General features: G+C 35.4%; 4 protein-coding genes across 7 annotated transcripts; 3 read left to right on the top strand and 1 right to left on the bottom strand.

Annotated features, from left to right (window-relative positions):
• The first annotated feature begins 3,535 nt into the window (after positions 1–3,535).
• LOC142532690 (uncharacterized) lies at positions 3,536–11,414 on the top strand. 3 transcript variants are annotated; one of them, XM_075639058.1, is made up of 20 exons: positions 3,536–3,687; positions 4,067–4,136; positions 6,499–6,591; positions 6,711–6,767; positions 6,890–6,960; positions 7,078–7,177; positions 7,388–7,458; positions 7,535–7,635; positions 7,730–7,833; positions 7,923–7,976; positions 8,138–8,193; positions 8,332–8,370; positions 8,472–8,616; positions 8,858–9,039; positions 9,138–9,205; positions 9,319–9,391; positions 9,481–9,542; positions 9,618–10,548; positions 10,637–10,927; positions 11,020–11,414. In XM_075639058.1, the coding sequence occupies exons 2-20, from the start codon at positions 4,068–4,070 to the stop codon at positions 11,285–11,287; spliced, it is 2,835 nt and encodes a 944-aa protein (XP_075495173.1). In that variant the 5' UTR covers positions 3,536–3,687; position 4,067; the 3' UTR covers positions 11,288–11,414. The 3 variants fall into 3 exon arrangements, with proteins under 3 accessions (XP_075495173.1, XP_075495175.1, XP_075495174.1); XM_075639060.1 differs by having other exon boundaries at positions 3,553–3,687; positions 4,017–4,136; XM_075639059.1 differs by having other exon boundaries at positions 3,556–3,687; positions 3,851–4,136.
• Positions 11,415–12,497: 1,083 nt separating this feature from the next.
• On the top strand, positions 12,498–15,394 carry LOC142532694 (uncharacterized). Of its 2 annotated transcripts, none has more exons than XM_075639064.1 (2): positions 12,498–13,440; positions 15,054–15,394. In XM_075639064.1, exons 1-2 carry the CDS (start codon positions 12,622–12,624, stop codon positions 15,183–15,185), a joined length of 951 nt encoding a protein of 316 aa, XP_075495179.1. In that variant the 5' UTR covers positions 12,498–12,621; the 3' UTR covers positions 15,186–15,394. The 2 variants fall into 2 exon arrangements, with proteins under 2 accessions (XP_075495179.1, XP_075495178.1); XM_075639063.1 differs by having other exon boundaries at positions 12,505–13,440; positions 15,051–15,394.
• LOC142532693 (mannan endo-1,4-beta-mannosidase 5-like) lies at positions 15,126–17,420 on the bottom strand. The gene is made up of 5 exons (XM_075639062.1): positions 17,016–17,420; positions 16,711–16,914; positions 16,498–16,620; positions 16,189–16,391; positions 15,126–16,096 (listed from the first exon to the last, which is right to left on the bottom strand). Exons 1-5 carry the CDS (start codon positions 17,382–17,384, stop codon positions 15,667–15,669), a joined length of 1,329 nt encoding a protein of 442 aa, XP_075495177.1. The 5' UTR covers positions 17,385–17,420; the 3' UTR covers positions 15,126–15,666.
• Positions 17,421–19,223: 1,803 nt separating this feature from the next.
• Positions 19,224–21,500, top strand: LOC142533358 (endoglucanase 3-like). The gene is made up of 5 exons (XM_075640102.1): positions 19,224–19,491; positions 19,896–20,408; positions 20,506–20,655; positions 20,764–21,042; positions 21,136–21,500. The coding sequence occupies exons 1-5, from the start codon at positions 19,240–19,242 to the stop codon at positions 21,484–21,486; spliced, it is 1,545 nt and encodes a 514-aa protein (XP_075496217.1). The 5' UTR covers positions 19,224–19,239; the 3' UTR covers positions 21,487–21,500.
• Positions 21,501–22,652: the final 1,152 nt, after the last annotated feature.

Genomic DNA, 22,652 nt, shown 5'->3' with positions numbered 1-22,652 from the left:
AAACATAAATCAATACAAACTCTGAACACACTCCGTGATTCCTAGACTCTGACTCGACTCATCCTAATCTAGGGATCCCGCTCTGAATAAGAACATACACCCAGCTACACTCCCGATCGGGGTGGTGGTACGTTCTTATTCGCGGACTTTGGCTCTTTCCATATCGAACATCAGTAATAGAAGAAACTCCAATTCTATCCACTTCGATATAATCAAACGTCCGGCATCTTGGCGATCAGCCACTAACTAGGCATATCAGCCTTGGCATATCCTGCCAAACCTCTGTGACAATGTGCAATGGGCCCAGTGACGATTCCATCACTATCAGGCACCCTTGTCACGAGATCAATCGTCTACGACTAGGCATATCCGCCTATGACTCAATACATAAATCAATAGATCAAAGATATCAATTTCATTCAACTGCAAATATCAATGCAATAAGTTAAAGTATGTGATTTTGGGAAACTCAAGTCAAGTCAACTCGAGTTGTGCAATCCCGCATCCACATCAATTTATATCTTTCTCTCTCGGTCTGACGAAGTCGAAGTGTCGAAGTCAAATCTGTCCATATCCAATCTGAAATGACAATATCGAATAGACTGTGTCAATATACAGCTCAATTCAAGGCATGTTCTGATCAATACGCAGATCAAGACATAATCTGATCAATGTTAACGATACAACGATACAATCTCAACCAAACGAATCTGATTAATATCAATCTACTGATGTTTCGACGGCATATCAATACAATCTCAATAACCCTGTCAACTTCAACATCACAGATATAATAATACGGCTCATAATCAATATCAGTACAACCCAAAATCTTAACAATAACAGATCATAATCTCAACTCTGTACAATCTCGCAATACCGGCAATACAATATCAGTATATACGAATCAACAACTCATCTGATCCAAATCTGAATAATATCAATATATCCAGCAATACAATATCAATCAAATATCAATCCCAATACCTCATAATCGATAACAATACAATTCTGATATCAAATCGGTCTAATCATAATCAAATTGACTCTGAAAATTCATAACAATTCCATACGGTATCTGTTCTTCGATCCAGTTTCGATTATACGATGCCTACTATATCAGGAACAACATATATCAATCGTATCTGCTTCTGCCAGTATCATAATTTCAAATCATATTAAAACCTAACAAAACTTACGTCCTGTTAAAGCATGCGTCGATATAAACACGGTACTGCAATCAGATTCAAAATCAGACGGATGGATTGTCACCAGGTCAAATTTCCAACAGTGAAGCTTTCCCTTTGCGTTTCTCTCTATTTCCTTTCCTCTTTCCGTATTTGAAGAAGGTAAGATACCTATGTATATATATATCATGCATGTAAGGGACGTGTGGCTCATCCTTTGTCAAACACGTCTCGCGCACTGTCGGCGCATATGCGCGAGACCTTCGAGTCTCGGCGCGTAGTATCACGGTGACTCGCGCATATGCGCGCCTTTACTCGGCGCATATGCGCGAGGCCCTTTTTCCATTCTTCACAAGTTTCTGCCACCCTCGCGCACATGCGCGAGGTCTTCTGCCTGCCTCGCGCATATGCTGCCCGGCAGGGTCGCGCATATGCGCGAGGTCTTTTCCTCGCACATATTTTCAACTTCTTTCCGGCTTCCCCGGTCTGATCCGTTCTGTCTATAATCATATCAATTATCACCAAATCATTTCAGATCACGTAATCAAATTCCCGGGCCTTACAAATATTCAGTCAGGCTCAGACTCTTATAAAGTCATACGAAACCATCATTTTCAGTTTTATATTTGTGTTTAGTTTGATTTGAACACTGATTTTGTCATATTCGAGGTTCAATCAACGATCGATCTTCATATAAAAAACGAATAATTGCTTAAATTTTTAAATTAAAAATCCGAACTTGCTTTAAATGGCACATATTTATATCATAGCTAAAAAATTTCAAACTAGATGTATTTTAAAATTGAATCGATAAAACCAAACCAAAATATATTTATAATTTGAAATTGTTTGTTTTTACTTTAATTTTTTGTTAACTTTTCACTCAAACATATTAAAAAGAAAACTAATTTGAACTAATTTTTTTAATATTAATATACGATAGGTAATTGTAGGATCGACATGTATTCCAGGTACGTATATGCAATTTTTATAGTTAATTAAATGATATAAATATATAAAAGCTTGATATAAACCTCATGAGATGTATATATACATTTCAAATTTACTTAAATTTTTTTTTTGTAATTATGATAAACATTAGGGGAGGTATATGTAATTAAACCTATAAGTATTTGTCAAAATGAAGGAAAATGTGACTATGATAAATTTAATTTCTATTATTAGTGATATACATAATAATTATTCCAGAAACATCGTTTCGTAACAAAAATTCTATACGAGATATGATGAGTTTTTGCTAAAATAATTTTATAATTAATATTATTATTATGATGATGGAACTCGTAGTGCCCTATCTTCGATATACACTGAGTAAACATTTAGAATTATTTTTCTTGCTGCTTATTGTTGAAGCACAAGTTGGGAATTATCTAGAAGGGTGAGAACTGAGAGGTCTACCAGCCTTAAAAATAAAATTTGTTTTAAATTGGACCGTGTATCCCTAGTTTGATTTTATTGATGCATTATAATTAATAATAATAATAAAGTTCAAAGCTTTGAATGCCGCGACCAAGCCTAACAATTTGGAATAGAATTAAAGGTGTAATACATATTTCACCGATACTCAAATCTGTCGTTGTCAAAATTCAAAGTCGTATTAAATTATATATCTATACTATTATATTAAATGTGAGGCCTCAGAATAACTACATTTGAGGACACCAAAATATTTAATTCCATAATTATCCTTCTTATTCTACTAAAAATCTTTTCAAGTCACTCCATATTTTAAATAGAAAAAAAATCAAAACAAAACTTCCCTTTTAAATCGAACAACTTTTCTAAATCGAAAATAATTTTGTGTTAATTATTTAGTATTATTTGATCAAATTATCAAATTAAAAACCATAATAGCACATGCAATGCAAGTGCATCTTTTACTAATGTTTAATTATTAATAAGATGCTATGAAACGCTAAATATATAATTTTTTGTTGAATAAATTATTTTAATACTATTCACAATAAAAATTATTGAAATTTTATGCGACTACAATGTGTAGTCGATGACAACAAAACACCATGAGATGAAGGATAATTTATTTGGCTCGAGATTTATGTAGTGTGTATGAAAACAGATTATTCTATATTATATTTGGATTATTTCTTTCGTTACGATGTTGTCAAATGTTACTTCTTAGATTATCAACATACATGTCAACTTCCATAAAAATACGAAGACTCACTTAATCTAAAAAGAGAAAAATATTTTATGAAGTCAAAATTTTAATAGAAAATAAATTTGAAACTGTTGTGAAAATGATTTATTTAATATTTTAAATATTATCCTATTCAACGAAGGACTCGTGACTCGTGACTCGTGACTCGATCGCACGCATAGTTTTACTATTCAATCATCCAACGAATAAATATGCCTGACTGATTACAGTTTCCCCATTCTTGATTTATTATGATCTCCCTTAACTAGCTGGTGATATAGCTACAACGCAACCCCACAGGTCCATCTCCAATCAACCCAGGTTTGTGCCCATCTCATCCTTAATCTGCTCCTTTTCGATCGTCAATGGAGCTTGCCAACGTTTGTTGCATATATATATATATGTTTAATACCGATACAAGCTGCTGTTCTAGTATTATCCACTATTTATGTGTGTGTGTGTGTCTATGTTTGTACTTCCATAGCATTAGGGGTAGCTGGTGATCACAACGTCGGAGAAGACAAAAGGACTGCAAATAATAATTTTATAGAGTAGTTGTATTGTTGAGAGGGCCGGGGATGCATTTTATTAATTGATTAATGGTTGGATTTGGATAAGCATATATATTAACTGTGCGTGTGCTTTCAAAGGATCTGCCGACGATCGATAGTAACTCTGTGCGTGGTTGGATTCCCATCAGGATGGAGAATGGTGCTGCAGGTAGTTTTGAATCAGAGAAGGAATTTCATTCAGATTCTTCAAAAAAAGAGGTAGTTGAACTCTGACTTTCACTCGTAAGAGATCGAATTAAGCAGGATCCAGTACGTGCTGTACTACGTTGACTGCAAATTAATTAATTAGTTTAATTTATCATGATTTTGCTTAATTCATCCATATTGTCGGCCCCTCAACTTGTCATCCAATTATGTTAGCCTTGTCCTCCCAATCCCCATAAACACATTTTGTTTGTTTTTGTTTTTGTTCTCCAACCATAAAACCTTATCCCGTTATTTTTCGATAAATATCTAGACTAAAACATTAAGATAAACGTGACAAACCATCGGTTGAAGGCCAAGCCTTGGGGTTAACGACCTTGATGCCATAGTTTTGAGGGGGTTGAGCGATCGTTTGCAAAGAAAAAGAAAGAGTTGTCGAAACGGAATCGAACTTAAAATGCATTTTCTCTTGATGGAAGTCTATCCCATAAAAACACACATTAAGTGAGATGAACCTGCCGGCCCAGTCTTGGCCCTATGCCTTTTGGCCAGCTCGTCTGGACTTTGTTTTGACCGGTCGATCCCGCTTAAGTACCCCTCTTACAAGGTTTCGGTACGATATCATCTATTTAAAAAGTGTTGACTGATTAATCAAAGTTTTGACCATTGATTATTTTCATATGTACTATTTATTTGGGAAATTTAAATTTTATTAAAGAATTTCAAACGATTTTCCATCAAATTAATGATAATTATAAGGGATTTTCAGACATATTCCAAATTCGATATTATTAGAAATCCATATTTTGCAAGTCCAAGTCAAATTCTTCCGTGTAAGAATTATATATTGACGAGTAATGATGTAACTAAATAATAGAGGAGTTTTATTTATACTCAATTATTTTTAGATACACCCCAGCATTCATTTTTATAACATGAATTGATAATGTGGTCCTTCAATTAATTGTTAAATCATTTTTAGTAAATTCATTATTAATCTTTAATTCCTAAAATAAGTTATCTAAAAGTTTATTTACTCAGTTAAATATGTCATCAATATCATTCAGAAAATACACAAAATAAATATTTAAAACATTTTCCATCAATTTTATTTTCATTTTAGTTTATGCTTAATATTTCAAAAAATCTCAATCCAGTTCTTTCACATGCACTTTTATGTTTGTAATATTCTATTCCACATCATATTTTTTTTTGGTAATATTTTACCTTCTAAAATAATATTTTTACCTTCTAAATTTTTTAGATATTTGGTAAAAAAAAAATTGATATGAAAAATAAATATTCTTTTATATTTTGTATTTTATCCCAAAATTCACAAAATATTGGTAAATCAAAATGTTGTGATCCCAAAATTTTTATGTGTTCTTAAAATTAATTTTAAGAAATAATATTAATATTAATATTTTATTTATAGATGATGAAAAATTATGAAAAATTTATAACATAAAAAATCTAGTGGGTAACATACAAAAATATTAAGGCTTAATTTGTCCCATGTTTGGTTCAGTTTTTGGTAAACTTGTTTTGCCTTATTCCAAAAATACCCTTCGACCTACCCAAAAAAAAGTTTGTTAGAATTGTTATTTTAATATGTTGGGAGGGCAATTAGTCTAAAACTACAAAGGTTCTTAATTTATTGCGTCAACAAATATAATAACTATTTTATTATCATATATTAAATTTATCCATAAATCATTTTTTTTGATCATTCATTTATTAATCATTTAATAATATCATAATCTGAACTAAATATGCTAAAAAAATAAAATAAATAAAGATAAATTTGTCAAGTTAGAAATTTTATATCTAAAGTGGGGCGTTATTAACAATTGTTGGACTGCAGCCAATGCAATTTTGGTAGGTAAAAACTTGTGTGAGACGGTCTCACGAGTCGTATTTTTTTGTGAGACGAATCTCTTATTTGGGTCATCCATGAAAAATATTAATTTTTATGGTAATAGTATTACTTTTTATTATGAATATCGATAGGATTGACTCGTCTCACAAATAAAGACTCGTGAGACCGTCTGACCTACTCATTTTGATATTTAAAGTTAGTTTTTTTAACCAACAATTTGGGTTTATACAATTAATGATTTTTTTTTTGTATTAATTCTCTAAATTTAAATTATATATTATTAAAAAAATAATATCAAAATATTTTTAAACTATATAACATAATACCCCCACGTGCCAATGCCCGTAATACAATCTAGCCATCCACGCACGTGGTTATCCACACATATCAATTTTTAATCTAAAACTAAACGTAATTCGTCCTCTAATTTAAAAATTCAATACTGTAGATAATAATAATAGAGAAATACTCTTGAAAAAATATTGTTGCTCTTGATGCTTATATGCATGTGCCTGTCTCTTCGTATTTGAATTCTAGGTTGTTCCACCATTGAGCTGGAAACGCAAGCTTAACTGCAAGGCCACTCTAGCTCCTGAGTTTTCTTTCAAAATTGGAGAAATTTTGCATCTGGTAATGAATATTCTTAGCTTCCAGAGTTTCTAAAGATACTGAGATTGCTTGATTGATTTTTCTTCATTCAGCCTTGTCTAGTGTTCTTATTTTGTTTTCTTTGCTTCGATGAAATTAAGCTTCCATTGGGCATGCGGTTGTTTCGGCATATAAAGGAAGAAGCAGACAAGGGAGCTGTAATGTCCTTTATCCTATTTTCTGATCTTGTTGCTATGCTGTGATAGGAGTGGACATGTAATTTTGAGCTCTTAGTTTTGTTTGATCGATCCATCACTTCAACTGTATCTTTCCCTTGCAGCCAACGATTTCTGATCCCAATCATAAGCGACTCAACACTAGTTACCATGGCATTCCCTTGGGTGGCATTGGGTAATGAGAGTTCGTTCTTCACTTGTCTGTTTGCACGAACTTCAATTGTTGACGTTTGTATACGTGTATTTCAAACCAATTCAGGCACTAGCATTTCATTATTCGTTCATTTTTCAGTTGTGGAAGCATCGGAAGAAGTTTCAGAGGGGAGTTCCAACGGTTTCAAGTCTTCCCTAGAACATGCGAAGATACCCCAGTTCTTGCAAACCAGTTCTCGGTAAGTATTTTAATACGATGTTTCAAAATTTAAGTCCTGCTTTACAGACTTCTAATTCAAGCATTCACACGGCAACATACAATGGAACTTGGGAAAAAACCAATATTCGAACATAGTTGCCCTTTGAAGTCTTCGGCAAATTATGTATCATACTGTCTGTTTCAGTGGAGATGCCAAAATATGTTTAGTTCATATATTTTGTGTTTTCAGGTTTTTGTTTCACGTCCCAATGGAGGCACATCCTCCACAGTTTTGTGCCCCAGAAATTCAAAAACCATCGAGTAAGCAACAAATTATGCACCCAGGAAATGTTTAACATCAACTAGAAATTTGGACTAATAATAACTGAACATGCAGGGACAAAACAGGAACAGGCATTGGCTCTTGGGATTGGAACCTTGACGGTGAAAAATGCACTTACCACGGTTTATATCCAAGAGCTTGGACAGAATATAAAGGTATATTTAATTCATAATCACACTTGTTTGGTTGTTATTCAAGATCGATAGTTTTCATATAGTTTACCTTTCATCGCACCAACGGCTTCTACAGGTTTACCTGATCCCGAAATCAGCGTTGTATGTCATCAGATTTCTCCATTTATTCCACATAATTACAAAGAGAGCAGCTTCCCTGTAGCTGTTTTCGCATTTACGGTAGGTGTCCTCAATAGCATGCTCTTTTCACCCTAGAGGAGTCATTCGGCTTGATTTTTGACCCTCATATTTCCTACAACGTTTCGCAGCTTACCAACTCAGGGAGGACTGCTGCTGATGCTACGGTGCTTTTCACGTGGGAGGTATGCATTAATCTACAATTTCAATATTCTCAACTCTTGTGGAACTTTGGTTAGCATTCGTATTTACGAAGTTCACAAGATAGTTGCTATGCTGGAAAAATCCCATCTTCAACATAAGTTGAATATGAATTCTCACTTAGCACTTATTATCCACTGTACAGAACTCTGCTGGTGGAACTTCAGGATCTAATGGCAATCATCATAACAAAAGGACAGAGTATGGGTTCATGAATTTCATTTCTCATTTTCTAAGCACTTGTAGATTTCATTAAAATATTAAATAACATTTTCTGATAAAACTTAAAAGTACATAGTTATTGATACAATCTAAACTTAACTTTCACAATTCTTGTAGGATGGAAGGTGGTGTACATACCGTGCTTCTGCATCACTGGTAAGCCTTGTGCAAATCTATCATCATCATTGATTTTTCTGTTGTAATGCTTCATATATAATCTATTTGATAATAACTTGAACTTATAAAAAAATGTGTAGTGCTACAAATGGCAACCCTTCTGTGACTTATGCCATAGCCGCTCAAGAGACGGATGAGGTTCATGTATCAGAATGCCCTTGCTTTATGATATCTGGAAATTCCAAAATAATAAATGCAAAAGACATGTGGAATGAAATTAAAGAGGTGAGTTGGTTATCGTATTATTCCACTTAATTGTTTATGTTGTATCAGATATCAAATTGGTGATGCCTAAAAAAAAGGATATCAAAATGGTGAGCTTTTTTCCACCTAGAGACGAGTGAATTAGCTTCTGCATCCTTTAATTATCATGCCGCTATATGTTCATGATTTTTTTTCCATTACCACAATAAAAACATTAATGATCATTTATCTCTTTCATAAAATCCTTTTTCTTTACTTACAGCATAGGTCATTTGATGCCCTTAAACATGACGAAAAGCCTCTATCTTCAGAGCCAGGGTCATCTATAGGAGCTGCTATAGCTGCTTCTGTTACCATTCCTTCTGGATCCACTCGCACTGTGACTTTTTCACTAGCATGGGACAGTCCTGAAGTAAGATTTTACAGCGGGAAAACATACCACAGGTAAGCAAAGAAGTAAAGAATATAGACTATATTCTCAGATCTTCTAACCAATACGCAGATAATGACTGTGTATAACATGCATATCAATGACCTGGCAGGCGCTATACAAAATTTTATGGCACCCAAGGGAACGCTGCAGCAAGTATTGCACGTGATGCCATATTAGGTAGCATTATAAAATAGTTATATTAAAACTTTGACTTTTTGGAATAGCAAAAATCTGTTATCAAATACTTTTTTAAACATCTCTTTAAATGCTTGTGGTTGTTATGCAACCAGAACACACAAACTGGGAGCTCAAGATTGAAGAATGGCAAAGGCCAATCCTTGAAGACAAAAGGCTTCCAGAATGGTAACAGTAAAATGAATTCAGTGTCCAGTGCAAATATGCTTGGGTGTCCTGATTTCTCGTTTATTCTGAACTGAACTGAATTTTTTTAGGTACCCTTCACTACTTTTCAATGAGCTCTATTACCTCAATGCTGGAGGAACGATCTGGACAGGTTAACTAGAAACCAGGATATATTTCTCTGATGTTTGTTTTCATCAAGTCCATAATCACCTTTTATTGCTCACAGATGGATCCCTACCACTGCAAAATATTTCAACTATCGGACAGCAGAGATTTTCCCTTCATGGGAAAAATTCAGTCACTGATAGAACTCTTGATTTTGTCCATCAGAGCGACACCTCTGCAGAAATATTGGAAAGGATGCAAACTGTTTCGGAGAGAATGCACTCTCCAATGACTTCAAATTCAGCTTTCGGACCATTTTTGCTTCAGCATGGAGATGAGAATGTTGGCCAGCTTCTATATCTAGAAGGGATGGAATATCACATGTGGAATACCTACGATGTCCACTTTTATTCATCTTTTGCGCTAGTAATGCTATTTCCAGAGCTGGAGCTGAGTATACAAAGAGATTTTGCAATGGCAGTGATGATGCACGATTCACGTAAAATGCAAGTAATGAGCGATGGTACATTTGTTCCACGAAAAGCTCTTGGTGCTGTTCCTCATGATATTGGGATCAATGACCCATGGTTTGAAGTAAACGCTTACAACTTTTTCAACACAGACAGGTGGAAAGATTTGAACTCAAAATTTGTCCTTCAAGTATACAGAGATATGGTTGCCACCGGTGATATAAGGTTTGCGCGGGCTGTTTGGCCTGCGGTGTTCATGGCAATAGCTTACATGGATCAATTCGATAAAGATGGCGATGGTATGATAGAGAATGAAGGATTCCCCGATCAGACATATGATGTATGGACTGTTACGGGCGTTAGCGCATATTGTGGTGGATTATGGGTGGCAGCCCTTCAAGCTGCCTCGGCAATGGCACGTGAACTTGGTGATAATTCATCTGCTGATTACTTATGGTTTAAATTTGAAAAGGCGAAGTCTGCATATGATAAAAAACTTTGGAACGGTTCTTACTTCAACTATGACAGCAGTTCTGCTAAAACTAGCACATCAATTCAAGCAGATCAATTGGCGGGTCAATGGTATGCCGTATGTATCTTGAATTTAACATACTAAGTAGTAACTTGTAAGCATTTTCTTTCTGTGAACCAAAAATAAGCTTCATGACAGGTATGCTCGAGCTTGTGGTCTTTCACCGATTGCAGACGAAAAGAGAATAGAAAGTGTGCTCGAAAAAATATATAATTTCAACGTGCTGAAATTTGAGGGAGGGACGAGGGGTGCAATTAATGGGATGCAAGCAAATGGAAAAGTGGACATGTCGGCCATGCAGTCAAGAGAAGTGTGGGCTGGAGTTACGTATTCTCTTGCTGCCACAATGATACAAGAGGATAAGATCGATATGGCATTCAAGACAGCATTTGGCATACATGAAGCTGCCTGGTCTGAACAGGGCCTCGGGTAAGTTGTTTTGTTTTTAGTTATTTCTTAATAGATTTCTAGAGTCTGCATTTATGCATATTTTCCAAATGGATTCTGAATTCAAAACACAGAGTATCTTTCCAAACCCCGGAAGCGTGGACTTCAGATGGCGAGTATAGATCACTGTCCTACATGCGGCCGCTGGCTGTATGGTCGATGCAATGGGCCTTGTCGAACCCGAAGCCATGGAAACAAGGAGTAAGATCAGCAAGCTCTTTGGTGCAGCAGCATGCAGGATTTGAGAAGGTGGCGCGTCTCTTGAAGTTGCCAAAACAAGAGCTTCCTAAGAGTTATATACAGTTATTCCATGAATTTCTTGTTAGGAATTCAATAATATGACCATTATTTGTATGTCCTTCCTTGAGTTCCTTTCGTTTCTTCCTATATTTACGAGCCTAACCCAAACACCTCACGAATCCACTCAGAGGAATCCCGGAACCATTAATTCAAAATACTTGTTTCAGTACATGTAATTTCTGAAACTCAGTGCATTTCATTGTCCTATCCAAGCTTATTCATTAATGGCGGAAACGACATGACGCCAAGTCGGGATGGACGGTTAAATTAATTTATATATATATATATATATATTTATCGACAATGACCCAATGGTTTAAAAAAATAGATCATATATATCTGTATTTTCAAATACATCAATGCAGTTACTCATATGAAAAAGTGCCGTGATTATCGTTCGGTTAATGAGAAATGATAAATATAGTATCTGTAATAAGAGAGATAAGAAAATGATAAATAAAAAGAAATAATTTGGTGTGATAAATTATATGATGTTTGATATGATTTTAAAGTGATAGATTAATTTTATGTATTTTCTTGTAAATCACCAACTTTCTTTTTTCTTATTTTTTTTATTTATTTTTGAAAATGAATTACAATTTTAGATTATAATTAAATTAAACTTACAATTTCAATGCATTTCCACAAATATATTTTACTTTTTAAAACGAAAACATATGTCGAAAGTGTGACCGGAAACAATCTAATGTAACCTAACAATAATAAATAGACGGTGATTTTGATATTATAAAGTTTCAATTCAATAATATATAAGTCTCCGGCTAAATGGTACGTGTTTTCTTGGTGTCATGAAGGGAAGAAACGCCGCAGACGACGAAGTTTCCGATTCCACAACTTAGTATTTTATTATTTGCGATCTAAACAAAATAAATAATAAACCTATTGATAACTTATAATTATAGAAAACGACGAACCAAAAATTGATAGGTGTGGTGAGTCTGCCACGACTACACTTATGATACATTAATATTCATATTTTTTTAATGGTTTGTTTTAATAATTTAATGCCTTGTTTTAATAAAAATAAAAAAAATAACTGTCTTTTCAACTTTACTGATATTCACAATAAAAAATAATATTTTTAATAAATGATGTAAATAAGATATCTGTCTCATAAAATAAAATTCGTGAAACCATCCCAGACGAATTTTTGTGAGTAAAAAAATTAGTTAACATATGAATACTACCACAGTGTACAAAATATCTAATACCAGAAAAATTAAATAAAGCTTAACATGTTGCGAGAGTAAAGAACATTTATACAAGTTAGCATTAAAAGGTTCATCCCCTGTTTCCACTCTCTTCTCGTAATCCATTTTCCATCTACTCGAGTCTCGAGCGAATCATCAGCCACTATGGATATGGTGGAGGCTACGAATGAGTTTAACGATTGGGAGGTGCTTCAACCCGGCCTGGATTCCGAGGCGATTCCGGTTACTAGGATTGATTCCGTTTACTCCTTCGATGAAATAGATTCTGGAAGGTTGATTCGGGCTAATTATTTCTCGTTGGATCCTTTGGATCGATATGGCGAGGACTTTGACAATAATAAGTCAGCTGGGTCGGATAACCCGAGTTGGATTGATCCCGGGTTGGACGAGAATCCAACTAGGTACCTCGACAGGGAAACGGCTGGGTTTTGGTCCGATTCCGGTAGCGAACGGTCTGTAGATCGCAAGATCGAGGATTCGGATGGTAGTAATGTGACCCAAGACAAGAATAAGCATGTGGGTTTTGATAGAGTCGAGGAAATGGTGGAGCTAAAAGTGGGAAAGGTGGAGAATTTGGGGAACTTATGTTCAGATTCGACGGGATTCGAACCCTCTTCTGAGAAAGTTAATGACTTTGTTGAGAATTCTGATTCGGGTCTGGAAGGTAATGTGATTTTGCACGATGACACAGAGGAAGAAAAGCATGAGAATGAGATGATTGGAAAAGGGCGTGAATTTTCTGATGTTAACGAAATCAAGAATAGTGGTGAGATTGAAAAGAGTTGTGTGGTGTGGTGGAAGATGCCTATGGAGCTTCTGAAATACTGCGTGTTCAAGATGAGTCCTCTGTGGACCATCTCCGCGGCGGCTGCCGTGTTGGGTTTTCTGATTCTGCGGCGCAGGTTTTATAAAATGAAGAAGAAGAGTAGGGGAAAGGAGATTAAGGTTACTGTTGATGCTAAGGTCAGCGATCTTTTGTGGATTTATGATATATCTTCATATTTCTTATGCTTCTTTTTATTGGAATTGAAGTGTGCTTTTGTTTTGATACGCAGTTTATACTTTATGCTATATGGCTTCGCTTAAAAATTATATCTTTTGTGGGAACCTGAGAAGAGAAACGCTTATGTTATTGAAAGTAGTATTTCATTCTATTCGAGTTTCTGTGATTCTGTCCTATTATTACCCTCTGTTGTTTTCTATCCCTGTAGCTTGAGGTTTTCATTTGTCTTGTGATTTGTTAATACGCAGAGCTTGAAATATTGTTGTGATACAAAAAGACTAATAAGTGATTAAATAATCTATCCCTTGTTTATTTTAGGATGCAGGGGACTTTGGGATTCCTGTTATCATGTTAGGATAGACCACGTGCATTAGAGTTTAGACTATTTGTTGATGCATGTGCTTGAATTACTGGTTTGATGAAATTATGACCGATCTTGCATCTGAATCCAGTTAAATAAGGTATATTCTTGAAGACAGGTTATTGCGAATGTATTGATGATATAGGAGCCTTCAAAAGCTTTCAGTTAACTAGATAATCTGTGTTGGGTCACACCGAGGTCGGTTCCTATGATATAGCGGTTTACTGAGTCATGGAAACCAAGGCCGAGCCTTTTTAATCAAGACTTTGTTAGGCTGCGAATCTCTTTTGCCCTGCAACTCGAGAAAAGAAACACATTAGCATACTGCATGTTAAATGCAATCGATTATTCAAAATTTGACCTTATGGAGTTGCGATATTCCTTTACAACCACTCTTCACAAGCTGAAAGAGGTGCAGGGTGGCACGAGGGGCTAGGGCTTATAACAGGGAAGATCATTTACTACTTCTCACTATTTCAATTATTCTCATTAAAAAATTTGGATGTTACCTTCTTCTGATGTTGAATTATTCGATGGCTTGGGCATCATTGGTTTTTCCTTCGGCATATTGTAGGCTCACTGCATGTTCTAGGTGTCAATATGTGTGTTCACACAATCAAATCACTGTTTTCTGTCATTTTCAATCATGCATCCTACTCAAAGTGCAGTCGCTGTTCGATATCTCGTGCAAATATTGCATAAACAAAATCTTTAGCGTTTTGGTCAAGAGGTTGGTGTGAGAGGCTGTAAGGCTAGGGTTGATATGGATTTGGTATACACAAGCAAGTTTTCATGGAAAAACTCTTGTGCTTGATGCCAGGTGAAGTAGCATAAACGAAGGACAAGCAATTAGGATGTGGCTTATCACGATACTAGTTGAGTGTTTTTTTCCCACACCTGATGGTAATAGGATGATGAAGTATCAAAATTTTTCCATCACCCAAAAATGACTTCATGTTTTGTGCTGTGGTTGAGATCACTTTCTTGTCTGGAAGAAGTTATATCACTGGAGAGTTTCTCACGATGTGTTATTCCGCATAGATTAGGTAGTTGCTACATTAATGACTTTACATAATGCATGCCATGTGTATGGTTGAGATGTACTAAGAAACAAAATCCATCTGTATGACGTATGCTTAGGTATGTCACTACGGATGAAGAACATGTTACCTTTTTTATCGAATTTTTTTATCGTGTCTATTTTGGCAGAAGGCATCTCAGGTGATGAGTCGTGCTGCTCGTTTGAACGAAGCATTCTGGGTAGTGAAGCGTGTCCCAATGATCCGGCCTTCTTTGCCTGCTGACGGGGTGACAACCTGGCCTGCAATGGCCCATCTCAGATAAGCCTGCATTTTAAGTGGTTCTATGTATTGTTTACATTATTACCATAAACAGAGAAGAAGGAAACATGTAGTTGTTTTACTTGTGTATAATCTGTGGGTGCATCAATCTGTTAGATTAGGGGGTTGCTTTATCTTAGCTAATGAACATCAGAAGGCGAATATATGTATTCTAAACGAACTCCTAATTGATGTGGAGTATGTTTATCGTCATATTTTCTTCGAAAACTCTCATTTCTACATATAGCTATTGTGCCATTGCGACAATATTAAATCCATTGGGGAAACCAAGTTAGTTTCATCACCGGTGAACAAATTTTCATGTGCATGACACATTACATACATTAAGTAAAGAGATTATAAAGTTTGCTAAATTAAACCTCGATCGCCTCTGGATCGATTTTATTTTACAAAAGATGTGTTCTTTAAATCATCATGGAGCTGATTTATCTTTCATGTGTCCCGATGGACGAGTGTGTCTTGCATTATGTTTTTTGCCCACGAGCGATCTTATCGGCTCCATCCACACGATCAATGGAATGAGGCCCGTTGAGCAAGTGAGACAAGGCAGTCATGGCATGAGATTGCCTTGAAATAATCCCAGCCGTTGAAGGGCTCTGCGATAAAACAATTTGGTATCCATCGTTGTAAGAATCCATGTCTTGTGCCATTATCTGCCACACTAAGCTTCCGCTCATTGTACCTCCGGTTAACCTTGCAAACCTGTATGTGTCTCTGTAGACATTGCCCATGTACAAGTCTCTTTCATTCAAACTGAATCCTGGATCTTTGCTGGATTTTCCAAATTCAGCCATTATTAGTGGCTTCTTCAAGATTCTCCTAGAATCATCAAAATGACTCCACATCCATTTCTCCATAAATCCCATTTGTTCGTTCTCACTTTTACCAGATAACCTGTACATATGCAGTAGTAATTATTGTAAAAAAGAAGTATTTATCAATTTCTAAATCATTTAAAAGCTTAAAAAATGGGTAATCGAACTGACCAAATGTCGGGGTATGCATGTATCGTAGCGAAATCGACCTGCGGGACAAGATTGTTACTAATAAAATCTGTTCCCACTTGGTAACCAGGGTTAATTTGCTTCCTCTCGGGCATCGTGTCTCCATAGAACCCTTCCATGCCTATCTCAACCAAGTGTTTTTTGTCCAAGGATTTCACAAAACTTGCCATTTCTTGAACCCAAAACTGCATAGAATTATCGAAGGAAAAAAAATAATGCATGCCCATATTGAGATATAATCAATTAATCGATAAATGATAAGTATTATTACTAATTATTGAATATACGCACATTAATGGTCTTTCCAGAATAGTCAGCCTGGCAACGGGGTTCATTCATGAGTTCCCACGCCATGATTATGGGATCATCTCTGTAATCAATTTTGGTTATTGTGTTCAATCTTGTCACAACTCTCTGCAGCCAAATAGAGATAGTAATTAATTAGTTGATTATATTTTCAACTTAGTATTAAACGATAAATTTACGTGTATAATCGTGACAGACGTTGATATGGTTCTTGTAGTAATCTTTGAGAAGTGGATGCGTGTAGAAATCATCATCATTGTTGATCTGTTGGCCCGAACCACCCGCATTTCGACCCCATGCAACATACTGTTTCTTCCCCCCGAAATCATCGAAATTATTCACGAAGCTCAAGATCAAACGAATCCCATACTTTTTTGCTTCGGAAATCACAAAATCAAGACCCTGTATACATATATAAGAATTTATTAATTTATGACAAATCTACGAAAAATCAATCTCTTGTTCGACTACTTAATTAACTGTTATGTACTCGTATATATTACCTGAAAAACACGTTCGTCATAGGTTCCAGGAGATATCTGCAGAGGGCGATCGCCGCCGTCGCTGAAAGCCCAAGTCCTGCAAACAGTAAGGCCGGCTGCTGAGGCTTCTCTAAACACCTCAGAAACTTTGTATCTCTCGCTCGGATCAGACGCAACGTGCATCATCCAATACGAGTTGAACCCATTGAACAGAAAGGGCGAGCCATTCAAGACAAAATGAGGGCCTCTTGTTCTAACGAACCCTAAATTTCTATTGTTAATGTTGTCACATAGGACCATGTTGCTGCTACCAATAATGATGACCAAGAGAAGCAAATGATCGTAAAAATTAACGAGGGCCCTTCTTGCACTAAAACAAGAAGCAACCATTTTACCAACACTCGACAGAAATATGTATTTGTTTGATGAGCTTCGTTGATTTGAGTAGTTGTGAGTGGTTGGTTGCATGCATGAGTATTTATGCTGATATGGAGGATACTAAAAATAGAAATATAAACTAGAAAAATGTTATTTGTTGCGGGAAAAGATGAAAGTTTCGGTGGAGCGGTGGATGACCAATTTAACGTGCTCCTTTTTTCAATTCCCCCTTTGAGCAAAGAAGATAAAATCCACACACATATATATACATGTCACGAATATGCAATGCTATTTCTTGTAAATTTTGAAAGTGTTGCATAGTTAGTTGGGGCCGAAACATCAGATATGATCTCTTTTAAGTCTGTCACGTATATTCAATACTATTTCTTCTAATTAACTAAAAATCAGGATATTTACCAATTTAAGTTACTTATCTTTCCAAAAATTTGATCCACCTATACATACCAATTATTTTTCAGGAAAAACAGTAATTTTCGTTTGTGTTAAATGCAATTTTGATTCTCCATATTATCAAAACTAGATTTTAGTCGTGTATCAAAATTGGATTTTAGCTAGTACTAATGGAGCTAGCTATACACCCGCGAGTATCAAATCGACACATCATCGACATCTCGTAGAAAAAATGAGCAAAATGACAAAATAATGAAGATATATATATATATATCCATCAATATATTGATTTGGAATGAGTTTTATATATGGAGGAAAAGGAAATTAAAATATGGAGTTGGTTTGAAATCAAAGTCGAGTTTACGAAATCGTGGAAGAGTAGCTAAATTTAGAACAGAAGCCCTTTCAAGTCACGTGCTTATCCATGTGGGTTGTTTTAAGATCATATTCAAGTACTCTATGTAACTGTATTTTATAAATATTATTAATTAATATTATATAAAAATCAGGACAACCATGTGCAACCCTAATTTTATTTAAATAAATAAAATAACAATAATTATTAACCAACCAAAAATACATGTCTACTTTAATTTGGTTTCAAACTTATTGTATTGGGCTCATCAAATGATACACAGGCCTTTTATACAAGATGATGCTGCATTTGTAACCCATAGGAGAAGAGGTCCAGCGAATTCTGAAAATTAATTAATTAATTGCTTCCAACAAGAGACGTTTTTCAGTACATATATTATATTTTGGCCGCCATGAATTTTCTCATGCAAGAAATGAAATTTAAATCTACGAAGTCGTGTTCGAGTTAGTGGAATACTAGAGCACTTGATTAATGATCATGTGTTCGATTCTTCCTACCGATACCTTCACGTTTGAGTCTGTCAAGGCATTATTATATATATATATATAACGTGGTAATCCCATCTGCCCACTAAATCTGCCAAATTAAAAGGCTAGAAGAAATTCAAAAGCTTAGCCATAAAGAACGGTCCCTAATATATATCGTGAGAGGGTGATGACCAAATCCTAAGATACTGAATATATATATATATATATATATATATAGTTTAAGTAATAATATAAAGTTAGGGCTCCGCGAACGAAGGCGTACTTGCGACATTTGCGCTTATTCCGTTTCTTGCAAGAAGCATTTTATACTCCATTAATTTGGTAGGCGCAATTAGTACCATTTCGTGACCAAGAAATAAAAAGATGTGTAGACTTCGGATATATACGATTCTAAAATGCATATTCTACACTCTCTATTCTACGTCCTCAACGGATGCGTGTGAATAAGCACGTTAATTAGCAAAAATTAACTTCAGTTGATGGCAAAACCCTAAATTTACGTGTCTCGATCGCCTATATAAGTCCGGCCATGCATGTTCCTAATTTGCTCGTTTCAAAATAATTAATCCTCGGAGAATTGATCAACCAAAGGATGACAATATTTAGGCATGGTGCCAACAATTCCATCTCTCTGATCTTTTATTTAATCAGTTGCTGCGTATTATTAAATTTCTGCCGATTTTGTGAAATAGTGGAAGCCGGGAACAATCCGAATTATAGGGATGCACTTGCTAAGTCCATTTTGTTCTTCCAAGGCCAGAGGTCAGGAAGGTTACCTCCATCCCCGGCTCAACAAATTACTTGGAGGGCCAATTCTGGACTTTTGGATGGTCAACCAGCCCATGTACAATATCTATATTTATCATTTGGTGCAACTATTTTTGCTTACTAAAAGACTTTCTTGTATACCATGTTTGGCATGTATCTTGTTTGTCTAACTTTTAGCTGTTTGCATATCTTTTTATTTGTCAAAATACCTTTTTTCTTCCCCTCATTATGAATAAATAAGTTTTTATTCTCAGTAATCTGCACTTTGGTTTATTTTGTATTTTAAAATATAGTACCTCTACTTAATTAGTAATAATACTAGTTATGAATTTGTGTTATCTAAAATCCACACAAATGAAGTGCAAATTTCAACTCCTTAATAGTAATATTACACCAAGTTTGATCAATTAAAATCTTTTTTAAAAAATATCCATCTTAAAAAAAATAAAATACTGAGTTTTAAAACAAATGTTTACGTAGGTGGACTTAACCGGTGGATATTATGATGCGGGAGACAACGTCAAGTTCAATTTTCCGATGGCCTTCACAACCACGATGTTGTCGTGGGGGGCGATGGAGTACGCTGGGAAACTAGGGCCACAATTACCGGAAACTAGGGCAGCGATCCGCTGGGCTACCGACTACCTTTTAAAGTGTGCTGGGGCCACTCCCGGTAAGCTTTACGTTGGCGTTGGGGATCCAAATGCGGATCACAGGTGTTGGATAAGGCCTGAGGATATGGACAGCAGTAACCCGGCTCGGAGTGTTTATTCTGTGTCTCCCAGCAATCCGGGCTCGGACGTGGCCGGGGAGACTGCCGCTGCTTTGGCTGCTGCCTCCATTGTCTTTCGGAAAGTTGACGCACCTTATGCAAGGTTACTACTCAAAACTGCAAGGGAAGTTATGCAATTTGCTTTGAATTACAGAGGTGCATACAGCGACTCACTGGGCTCCGCCGTTTGCCCATTTTATTGTTCTTATTCTGGTTATACGGTACGTTGATCCCACCATATCATGCACGTATCATATTCGTTAATCGCTGACAAATTCATAATTAATTAATGATTGTTACCTAAAAATAAATAAACAGGATGAGTTGTTATGGGGAGCTGCCTGGCTGTTTAGAGCCACAAATGAAGTCTATTACGTGAACGTGGTAAGATCACTGGGTTCCAACGATGGAACAGACATATTCAGCTGGGACAACAAATATGCAGGTGCTCGCGTTCTCCTTGCAAGGGTGCGTAATTCCCGTTGGCTTTAATTTGCAAACAATTATTTATAACTAGAATAGAAGTATATCAAATGGAGAGCAAAATTTTCAATGAAAACATTGATGAACATGCAGAGAAATTTGGTGGATAAGAACAAGGCATTTGAAGATTTCAGGCAGCGGGCCGAAGAGTTCATGTGCAGAATACTACCAAACTCGCCTTCATCCACGACACAGTACACAGCTGGAGGAATGATGTGGAAACTGGGTCAAAGTAATCTCCAATATGTCACCTCTATTACCTTCTTGCTCACCACGTACTCCAAATACATGGCCACTTCCAAAAACTCTTTCTACTGCGGAAACCAACTTCAAGTAACGCATCGGACCTTACGAAGCCTAGCCAAAAAACAAGTACGCTTGATATAGGCTAAAGCCTTTTAATGTTTAATATTAATATAATACGACACTTGTAGCTGGATTATAATTTAATTTATCCGTGTGCAGGTGGACTATATATTGGGGGAAAATCCAATGAAAATGTCATACATGGTGGGATATGGAGCAAATTATCCACAACGAATTCACCACAGAGGATCCTCACTACCTTCGTTGAGAGTTCGTCCACAGCCGTTCGAGTGTGAGGCCGGGTTTCAACCATTCTATTACACACCAAATCCGAACCCGAATATCCTTACCGGAGCCGTCGTTGGAGGTCCGAATCAGAATGATTTTTACTCGGACGATCGAACTGATTTCTCTCATTCCGAACCTGCTACATATATTAACTGCTGCCATTGTGGGACCCTTGGCCTTCTTTGCCTCTTAGAACTAAGTGGCCACTTATATCTGATCTAGTCCTATGCCAATAAATATAAATACATATCGTAATTGTATAAATATGCTTGTAATATATATGAATTATATAAATTTTATATGATCTTTCTGATATAGATAAATTAATCCATTTAGACACACACACACACACACACACACACACACACACACACACACACACACACACACACACTATGATTGGTAGGTACGTATACGATGGTAGGCTCGGAAATATATTCTAATATTTGGGCTTTCTCATCTTGGGCCCTTCCTCGTTCAACCGTCCAAGAAGGCCAATAGTTAACCCTTCACTCGTACACACACACTCACTCGTCATTGATTGCATCATTTAGAATTTTATAACATGAAAATAATTTATTCGATAATTTATTGAAACTGAAATTAGTTAATTAAAAATGCTGATAACATGTCGATATTCTCATCATAACAAGGTAGATGATGTTTCAATTATTATCCTAATAAATTTTAAAAATTTAACATATATCTAAATGCATGCGTTTTAGGCTTTGTTTAGACAAGTGCTTTAAAAATATTTTTAGTGTTTTATAACTGAAAAAAACTTAAAGTATGTTGATTTCATTTAAAAAAAATTATAGTTTTTAAATAACAATTGAAATGTGTATTTTGAAGTTTTTAGACATCAAAGAATGATAAGAGTCAAAACATAATACCTGTAAAAATATTTTTATAGAATAATTATCCAAACACATATTTATTTTAAAGCTGCTTTTAAATTATTTTTGTCAAAAATACTTTTATAAAAAATTTTTATAAGTATTTGATCAAATGGACCTTAATTTTTTCCAAATATATTTGATTTTGATTTTGCAATGTTTTTCAAACTTCAATGGATTTTTAATATATGTAAATCGACACACGTACATTTAGTAGTTATATATGAGAGAAGAATCCAAGAAAATGAAAGCACGATGATATATGATTAATTATCTTAGCAGAAAGTTCTCAAAGATATATAATTTAATCGATTTTTAAATATATATAAAATGAAAAACAAATTTAGAGCGAAATTTGAAATTTGCATAACACAGTTTGTTGAAACATAAGAACCACATGATTGAACTGCCACCCTTTGCAAGCAAAACGTACCCTTAATATTTCATCTCTTCCACTTCTTCTTCTTCTTCTCCTCATAAAATTAATAAAAG

This window comes from Primulina tabacum, chromosome 18 (assembly GCF_025594145.1).
Source record: "Primulina tabacum isolate GXHZ01 chromosome 18, ASM2559414v2, whole genome shotgun sequence".
NCBI classification, from domain to species: domain Eukaryota; kingdom Viridiplantae; phylum Streptophyta; class Magnoliopsida; order Lamiales; family Gesneriaceae; genus Primulina; species Primulina tabacum.
This window is presented reverse-complemented; position numbering and strand designations above follow the sequence as displayed.